The sequence below is a fragment of the Arachis ipaensis genome, chromosome B06 (genome assembly GCF_000816755.2).
Source record: "Arachis ipaensis cultivar K30076 chromosome B06, Araip1.1, whole genome shotgun sequence".
NCBI lineage: Eukaryota > Viridiplantae > Streptophyta > Magnoliopsida > Fabales > Fabaceae > Arachis > Arachis ipaensis.
In genome coordinates this window covers 14,680,924-14,690,769 of record NC_029790.2, presented here as the reverse complement: position 1 = coordinate 14,690,769, position 9,846 = coordinate 14,680,924, and the positions used below count along the sequence as shown (strand labels likewise).

The 9,846-nt window shown below is 36.9% G+C and overlaps 1 protein-coding gene across 1 annotated transcript; it reads right to left on the bottom strand.

Moving 5' to 3' along the window:
* Positions 483 to 9,034, bottom strand: LOC107645843 (5'-3' exoribonuclease 4). The gene is made up of 22 exons (XM_016349969.2): positions 8,591 to 9,034; positions 8,187 to 8,289; positions 7,943 to 8,019; positions 7,667 to 7,858; positions 7,446 to 7,565; positions 7,284 to 7,346; positions 7,048 to 7,194; positions 6,775 to 6,939; positions 6,498 to 6,575; positions 6,298 to 6,384; positions 5,917 to 5,997; positions 5,026 to 5,121; positions 4,519 to 4,589; positions 3,755 to 3,883; positions 3,600 to 3,676; positions 3,476 to 3,516; positions 3,318 to 3,392; positions 3,024 to 3,175; positions 2,822 to 2,926; positions 2,665 to 2,740; positions 2,140 to 2,222; positions 483 to 1,724 (listed from the first exon to the last, which is right to left on the bottom strand). The coding sequence occupies exons 1-22, from the start codon at positions 8,801 to 8,803 to the stop codon at positions 1,085 to 1,087; spliced, it is 2,871 nt and encodes a 956-aa protein (XP_016205455.1). The 5' UTR covers positions 8,804 to 9,034; the 3' UTR covers positions 483 to 1,084.

The following is a 9,846-nucleotide window of genomic DNA, read 5'->3' as shown; positions in this document are numbered from 1 at the left end:
TTATCTTAATCGTTTTTATTTTATTATAGTTTTTATTTTTATTTTTTCTTTTTTGTGCTTATCGTTATAGAATCTGGTCATGAAAAAAATTTGACCACAATTAGCAAACCTTGAGAATACTGTTCACGCATGTTCAAAACGACTATAAAATACATGCTCACACTAAGAATATGAACAAAGTGAAAAAAGCCATTTAACTAAAATATAGTTAATTCAAGGAAGACATTTCAAAATCTTTTAAAGATAGCTAAGTAAATGAAGATAATGTTGCAGACCTTTGGATAATTTAGTTATAAACATGTTAAACTATCTAATGGTTCACAATATCTTTATATCAAAGAAATTTTTTTTATCTCAATCCTAATTCAATGCTACACAAATTCGAAAAACATCTCAGAATAAAGTTCTAACACCATGCCAAATCCAAATTTACTCTGACAACTTTATTATGTAAGGCAAAGTTTGGTTAAGATTGTACAAATTTTAAAGAACAAAATGTTTTTTGCATACCAGATATCCATCATAAGGAGTTCATTTTTTTACATATTCTATATTTAATGATATCATCATAGAAGTAACTAATTTAAATTGCACTATTGACCTTTTTCTCACTCTCTACGATGCAGAATTAATAAATAAAAATGATTTAACTATTTTACACCAGGTGCGTACAGGTTAAAAGTACTGCTGAGCCCAGCAGGATTTTACATACACAACAAATCTACCCCGGCTGATGCCATGGACATCAATCAGCAGTTCCTGACTCCGTCCTTCAAATTGTGCTTAAAATACTGATTCTCGAGTTCATATAATCCTGAAGACGTCTTACAGCCCAAGCACCTTGCCGATTGGCATGGCCTGGATAACAACTATTAAGGATGAGCTTCTGTGTAATGAAGCCAGACACACATCAGCACCTTCATTCAGATAAGTCTAATCAAAGCTCTCATCAGCATATGGCGATTGAACCAGGGTATCAAATAAATGCCCTTACCCCCTCCCCACGAACTTGATCGTTGAACTTGGATGAGCTCCAACCGAGGAAGGGCACTTCAGATACAAGGCAAATAAAATCCAATAACGACTATCTGTTCCCATACTCTGGCATATCCTGGGTTTGACGTGTTCTGATTTGGTAAACCTTCTTCATCTGTTTGTCATAAGATCCCCCAAACCCAACTTCTTGATGTCTGGCATATACTCCATTTGTATCTGGTCCTTTGGTAATCCACTTTGGAGGTGGTATCGGAGGACCTATGTTCTGCACAAATTGTTGTTGCATATTGTTTGCTGATCCCGTGTTTGGAGGCCTCAAAAACATCATCGCAGGCGTCTTTGGAGCAGATAACCGAGGTCTCATGCCATCCTCCATTGTCAAAGCAGAAAACCCTGTTCTCACATTGTGGAACTGATGTTCATGATGCTGCATCCTAAAGTTCTGTCTGTCACTTGGTCCCCCATTAGAAGAGATTGGATATCTCGGCCTATTTATCATGCCATGCTGATTAGGATAGTGTCCATAATAACCACTTGTATCCTCACCATAATATTTTCCAGAACCAGAGGGCCCAGCTGGTCTGAGCCTGTTCATTGTATTATACCCTGGAAGTTGCTCTGAAAATCCATGAGACGTATTGTTTGATTTTATATTAAGGGAGTTCTTGACAAGACGATGTGCTGCTTCTCCTAGTTGAGGGCCAGCTATTGCTCCAGGTACGTGTGGCCTGTAAGATGTTTCACAAGCAGCAAATTAAGGCATGAACGTTTCAAAACTATTAATTCCGTGCACACTCCAAAGACCACATGTCATGACTCAAGGGCTTCACATATTCAAATTGAAAAGCATTGAGAACTTCTCAACCTAATTAACATACTACTACTAATAAATACTGATGATGTCTTCCACCATGTTTGTACAACAGCAAGGAGAAAATGCGAGTACCACTACCACATGCAAAGTTAAACTTATTAATTTAATCAACCCTTTTTGCATAACAGAAATGGGTAATACCCCAAATGCAAAGTTAAACTTATTAATTTAATCAAATAGTAATGTTGCATCCATAAGAGCAGGAATACGAAAAATGTACTGCACACCCATCTAAGTCTTTGAATCTTGACATACAAATAGATTCTGACCTTTCTCTACCAAACTGTCGTCGACCACCATTATCTTCATGCCATAGCACAGGAAAAGGTTTAATATCAATGGCTTTTAATATCTGCAAACAAAACCAATGTCAAAATATGGGTGTCATTGTTTCAGATTACCAGATGGGGATTTTAAAACTCAATTCTTTCTATAATTGAAAATATTGAAAAAAAAAACACGCGCACACCCTCTGTTTGAACATATATCCTTTTGAGATTCTTATTGTTTTGAAACTTATATACAGAAATGTGAAAAGTGGTTTTTGTTGGCAAAAGAATCTCGACCAAATGCATCTAGTCTTCATACAATTGACCCAAAATAAAACAGTAGAGAAATGGATTATTCTTGGAGAGAGAAAAACTCAAATAAATAAAAGGTGCAGTGTAGATGATTCAAAACACACCAATTATCTGAGTCATGTGGCTGAGTGGTTCTAAATAGAAAATCAAGTGATGAAGATCCATCCAATGGATGAAATCAACAAGTCGTTCAGATAGATAAGTAATACAAACCTTTTTGGGCATTACTACACCAGCTGGAGGTTCTGGGATATGACTATGTTTACGAGGATTAAAATATGTAATATTCCTGAAATTTAAAATCAATCAGCATTAGTTTGCATGAATATCCAAAAATATCTACCAGGGGTAAAAAAGGCTAAAAGCTTACAAAACTTGGTTATGATCAATATCCTGCAATCCTTCAATGGGGGATAATACACTGGATCTGAACACATTTCTGTCGCATAGCCAGAGAAACCCATTCATTCCACCACTGCAAATAAAGAAAAAAAGCCAAGCATATATGATGATATGAAGCTGTTAAAATGCTACAAATGATTTGTGAACTATGACCATTAATATTCACCAACCTAGCATTTGGGTCAATTGGCCAAGCAGGTCTTTCATGAATAGGTAGATTACTATTATATTGGTAGTACAGTACGATATGTGGAGCCAAATCATGGGCAAAGCTGACATAAAGCAAATCATACATCTTGCTATTACGGAGTTGTTCCTCCCCCTGCACGTAACAATCCTAAATAACATTAACGGACACAACTAACAATAAGCTGGATTCAAGTGCATATGCAACAATCCTCTAGTAAAAAGGGCCAAAATGTCCTCATGTTAGTGGTTTTTCTTTTAAGGGAAAAAAATCAGACCGTTAATGTCCCTTCAAGCTTCCTTGTGGCATCAAGCAATTTCTTCTCATCAATGAATGGCAACTTGGCAACACCCTGAAAACACGTCAAGGTTAATGAAAAAAATCAACCTTAACTTTTTTTTTCTTAAATCAGAACCATTGATAAAAATATATTACCTGCCAAGCAAATTTTTTGCCATTCATATCAATCTCAAAATCTGTCAAAAGAAATTTAAGTGATGGCAGGAAAAAGCATCCTAAAACATATAAGAAGACATCACTAATGGCGAAGTGATCTCACCAGCAGGATAAAATTCAAAAATAGGTGATGTTGGATCACTCATCAAATCCCTATACTTTTCAGGCAAAGCACTTGAGCTGCAACAACAAAATTTTCAATCCTCAGCACAGGAAGCATGACATGATAGATATGAGGACAGGAGCGAGCAACAAAACCTTGAAGCTGGTAGGGTCCCCATGAGCTGATCAAAAGGTTTAAATGGTTCCCCCATGAAAAAAGTTATTTCTAGATCATTTAGATCTTTAAGATCTGAAGCAAAAGGAGCATAATGGTATGGGTAGTACCTGAAGAAACAATCAATGTAAAAAACTTAAGAACAGTCATACCTGATAATTCAACAAGATATCAACAAAGATGAAGAGCCCTTTCCAAGCAATTCACAATAATCTTAAAGCAAAACATCAAAGTCTATATCCCACTGACCTAGCCATCATAGTTGTTGACCTATATGACATTCCTTGTAAAATGAAGAAGTGATGCTACGGGAGAAAACTTGCTTATGAAAGAACACAACGATCAAGCTACGCTTGGTTTTTAAGAAAATTTTGACAGAAGAAAGTCAACCCATTCTATATTCTTATTTTATCCTTCTAGTGTCACAATTTTTAAACCATCACTGATAACCATCATGCTCAAATTTCAGGAATTAAATGGAAAGAGGCAACCATAATAAAAAAGAGCAGAGGGAATACAACGACATCTGATTTCATAATTAGCACTCATTGAGATAGAAAAACACTTGCCTAACATCCCCATTCTATTATACTAAAAATGACTAACCATAAGAAAGAAATTTTGCTAATCCAACACAACTAATCACCTAATAGATAATTTTTAGTTTTCAACATGATAGACCTAAGATCTATCATACATTCAACCCAGAAAATAATCATACACTAACTAATAAAACATGACTAACCATTGCCAAGAACAGACACCTTGATAGTAATATCGACAAACCCAACAAAGGCCTTCCACGTATTTCAAGACCTACAAGGACAACTAAGAAATTAGCTTCCTTCTACTGCAATACAAGCTTTTCAGTAAGATATATAAAATCCAAAAAATTAACTATTAATAGAGAAAGAAAACATAATATAAAATTTAGAAAAATGGCAAGTCCTTGTTTTCTTCTTAATTGCACAGCAGTTTGTGAAACTCCACAAGCATACTCCCTCCGTTCTTGTGAATGCAGGTAAACAAACCTGAGATCATGTGTTCGACACACACTAAAAGCATGTGTCGCATCAATTTTAAAGAATAAAGAAATCTTACAATTTTTGTAATTTTTGAAACTACATCCACTTAAATCATAAATGTGCATATAAGAAGTTTGATTGATCTAATGGTTAACACGCACACAGCTAGAGACTGCAAAAATTTCACAAGGATGACAGTTTAAAGGGCGAAAGTTGAAAGAACCTACCGTATCTTTCCTAGTTTTCTCAATCTCCTCAGGATCTGATACACCAAATTTTTCAGCATAATACCTTTCCTTGTATCCAGGTTCCCCTAACTTAACCTGACAAGATAAACAAACTCTTAGTAGTTTATACAGGAATTTTCAGCATTTCTAGGTACTTGGTCATTGTATTTCCTGTAGTCAAACATTAGCCAAACTTCCTGTTTAATGATCACTCTCTTAAAAAAAGGGACCCAGAAAAAGATAAGTAAACCCTGTAAAAAGGGGATTCTTATTTCACTTTCAGCCAACAATGAACACCTAATGTAAAATGAAAATGTGTAAACTCTCTAGCCAGGAAAATAGAAAGGTTGTCATCCTGTGTTTCAAAAGAGCCACTCACAAGACAAATGCTTGTCAGACAGGCAATCAAGATGATTTACGAAAATACACAAAAGTAGCAAACCTTTTTTTATCAGAACAACCAAACAGTTAAGATAGAGAATGATTAACATCAGATGTCACAAGCTCTGTTTTATGTTGGCAGTCACAAGTTCAGGAAGTTTCTTGTGCTGCCCAAGCATTTCATTTTAGATAACAAAGATAACACACGAACAGGAAGTTCAAGTAGAAACCAATAGCACCCAACTGGTTCCTCATAAAGGCAACCAACAAACTACGAGCAAATTCAAGCTCTGGAACCAAACTTCCTTCTACAGACCACAGGTAAACAGTGTTATTACACTATAACTGCCAGGCATGTTAATGTGATACAATCACTGTTCATGTTTGGAAAGATACTGGAATTACTTTGGGGTTCCAAACAGGTGGTCTTCCCAAAAACCAGTTCAGACCTTCAGGGAGTCGGCAAATAATACTAAATTTAATAGATTCTGGCAATAAAACTTATTGAACCTTATCCACAACAGAGGCACGTGGCTCTTCTGGCATTTCTCCTCTTGCCCTTGCTCTCATCTCTTCATTTATTTCTGAAGCCTAAAAATACAATTACAAGAATTAAAGATAAGGAAACAAACTTTTAAACATTCTATCAAGAAAATATGAACTAATTGTCTGTAATGAGGAAAATTGTGATGATCTGCCGCAAATTTAATACACTGGAACAGACTACAGAGACATAAAACAGATGGAATCAAGTCGCTATCCTATAAACCAATTAAACTTGACAACCTTTAACAGCTAACAGTTATGGTGGCACAAAACTGATTAAGTATAAGAATGCTAACATCACCCATCCAAAAGTGGCAGTGTGTCAAATCACAAAACTCACAATACCTGCTGAATTCGAACTCGTTTCTGAAATATTTGATCTTCGTGAACAGCAAGAGATTGGATAAAATGTTCCACTCTGTCTAAGAAAACCTGAGAAGTGTAAAGGCATTTCAAGTCTAGCACTTGCTGGAAAACCAATACACAAACAAGCAACTAACGAAAGATGAAACAAACTTAAATGGCTTTGATAAAGGAAAATTTACCTCACCCGCATCAGTAAGATAACCACCAATCGCAGTGAATTCCTTTCTATAAATATGCATCAATAAATTCAAAGCACCCTGAACCAGTTGAGAAGAATTATGAAGAGAACAAAATGACCATTTCATAGAAAGGAAACATGAAGGTAAAGGTAAAAACACCATCACCTAAGCAGGCTAAAAAAACTGCATATCAGCAAAACACCAAGAAACATCTTGTTTAAACAGCTTCTGGTTCAAGTTACAACTCAATATGACACAGTGCCTGTGAGATGCTTACCTCCCGAATCTCTAATGTTGGCATATGTGGAAGAAAATCATTGCCAACAAAGAAACATAGGAATACAAAATCATCCACTATGTGCTCAAAGTCAATCACGAAAGGAGGATTGGGTATGTCCAATTCATATTGCAGATATTCCCGCAGTACCCAAATGTTAAGAAACTGTGAATGCAAGGAATTACTTTAAAATTAAAGACCAACAGTTAAGTTTAATATTAAGAACGAAAGGGAAAAAGGAATCAGAATGACATTCTATTCCAGTCCTCTAACCTGATATTTCTTCTTGTGAATGGGGGTATCATCAACAGGATTCCAGTCCTCAGGTTTTTCACCTGGTTTACCACGACAGTCAGCTGCAAGATGGCCAACTTGACCACACTGATAACACTTCTCTTGTTGTCCGGGGAAAGTAATTACCTGTTTCACCCAGGTAATGAATCATCAAGGCAATCCATTGACAATCAATCAGCAAAAATGAGCAGGAAAGTCGAACACTATAAACTAACCTCCCTCAATATCGAGAAGTGAACCTCATGTGTAGCCAACGAAAGCATAATCAAATCAGCATCCTGATTTAATGATTATAACAAACCATGTAAAACTTGGGCAAGTACAAACCTATTAGCATTAGAGAATGTCAAAACCTCTAAATCAGACAAAATACTCACCAACCCATACAAACAATGCCGAGTATTTGGGTTAAAACCGGGAAGGTTACGTTGTGATCGGATATATTCCATTATTTTATGTTCTCCTTCGCCAGGGACATTTGAGTCAGAAAGTATAACCTTCAAATTCAAATAATCACCAATGCAACTCCATAAATAAATAGATACAGAGCAGAGACAAAGTATTCAGAAAAATAACAACAAGAAGGAATCAAGTGAACCTTTATATTCTGCCAGCCAGGGTTGTAGTTCAATCTAGTTTGTACATAATACTGAAGAGCCAGCGACAGCACCGCCATAAATGGAGTGCCAGGGGTGATGACATTTGAGTCAGAAGTCTCAGGCTTGTCTTTAGAAGGCAAAAGTTCCAACTCACCCTCAAATTCTTTCCTCAGCATTTCCTCTTCAGCTTCCTACAACATCAGACTGTAACTCAAACAATCATCATAGAAAAAGTGGGGGGATCATTGTAAAGAGAATTATATTCATAATCTTACAGCCTCAGCTGCATCTTTTGCAGCTCGGAAGCGCCGAGAACGTTGCTGATTCATTTTGGCTCTAGGTGCAACTCCATCTGAAGGGGCAAGAAAAAGTACATGTGGAAAGAAATGGTAGTGGTGAGATAATGGTCAAACCAAGTTAGTTGATGTTTCTACAAAGTTTTTAGTGACTTCGTTTAGTACTCACAACAACAAAATCAGTGATATTAATACATTGCAAGAAACAAATAAAGAACCGTACCAATTGCAAGATAGAGCAGCTTCCTTGGACGAACCAACGAAACGAGATGGTCGATGTAATCAAATATTGATTTGAACACATCGTTATAGGTAGCAGGTGCTGGCTGCAATTAAAGATTAATCAACAAGAAGTAATAAGAAGCAGTTTGCGGAATATAAATGTTTCTTTTAAGAAAAATTTCAGTAGCAGACATTGTTCAAGTTCCAATGACTATTTATAGTAATCTACTCTCTTTGTTTCCCGAGCTAGGTTTCCCATTCACTATAGATACGTATAGATATTGAATTTCGTCAATGAATCAAGCATAGTACATGCAAGATCTCTAACTAAAAGAAGAAAAAATGAACATAGAGCTGAGATAACAAATTGAATGAAGGAAAAGAGAGTTGAAAAGAAGCGCGTACCTTTCCATCGGGGTGAAAACAAGGATGGATGATGCCGTTCATGTCGAGGTACATGTTGTCGAACTCCATGCCATTGGGATTAGGTTTTGAGATATCAACAAAGAACGGAGGTGCGCCGCCTTCGGAGGCGGCCGGGACCTCTTCCTCAACGACGTCGGAGATGGAGAGGGGATACCGGTCAGCGAGCCACCGATAAAACGCTGGGACTCCCATAGTGCCGGAACGGTTCGGCCCGGCACAGGAAGATAGAGAAAGGGAAAGAAAAAAAGAGAGAGAAACTAAATTGTGAGTAACTGATGAGGGATAGGGGGAGATCTGTGTCGCCGTGTAGAAATGTACGGGCCACTGTGGTGGCCGCCTTATTTGATGGGACCGAACTGCCCTTCTCCTAATTGCGCCCTTACTTGTCCCCTCGACGCTTTTTAATTTTGATGTTGGCTTTCCAGTGATATTTTTTAGCATTTAGCATGGTTGAAACTTGATGTGTTTTTTTCTTTACGCAGAAACACAAATCTGACAATAAGATCTGTTATTTTCGATTTTAAATATTTTTAAAAACCTACAAATCTAAAGGCCGCATTGCCGCTCAGACGCGCTGCCACCCTGCCGCCTGCCGCACCGCACTCCACCACCAGCTTCTTCTTCGCTGTCCTGCCGCCTTGCCGCTCTGCCGTCCTGCCGCATTGCACCACCGCACCACCACCTTCTTCTGTGAATTAGATTTTTTGTGAAATTTGTTGTGGAATATTGTTGTTCCTGAAATTTGAATTTGGAATATTGTTGTTGCTGAATTTGTTGATTATTGTTTGAATTTTCTGATGATGATGATGATGAGGCCATGATGATAATGATGGTGGTGGTGGTTTCTTGTTTAGTTTGGGCTTCTAGTTGATTTTGGTTGATTTTGGGAAAAATTCTGATGAAGATGATGATGACTATAATGATACTGGTGGTGGTGGTTCTAGTTGGGTGTAGGCTTCTGTTCTGGTGGTGGTGGTGGTTGATTTTGGGGTGAAGGGAGAAGGGTATTTTCGTTCGATAGAGGATTTTAAAACAAACTGAAATTTTGGGGACCATTTCGCAGCAAAAAAAAGAGTTGGGGACAATTCTAATTTTCCACATTTACGTTGAGGACCAAAATCGAACTTAACCCAAAATTTTTTAACACAAGCACCATAAAAAAATAAAATTTATTTTCAAATATGTTAATCAGATTTTTTAATTTATTTTACAATAAATAAAATTTATCTCTCTTA

Coding starts and splice junctions, on each gene's coding strand:
- LOC107645843 (XM_016349969.2), bottom strand. CDS start 8,803: ATGGGAGTCCCAGCGTTTTATCGGTGGCTCGCTGACCGGTATCCCCTC. Junction 8,290..8,590: donor GTTTTCACCCCGATGGAAAG/GTACGCGCTTCT, acceptor CTTTAATTGCAG/CCAGCACCTGCTACCTATAA. Junction 7,347..7,445: donor GGCATTGTTTGTATGGGTTG/GTGAGTATTTTG, acceptor TCATTAAATCAG/GATGCTGATTTGATTATGCT.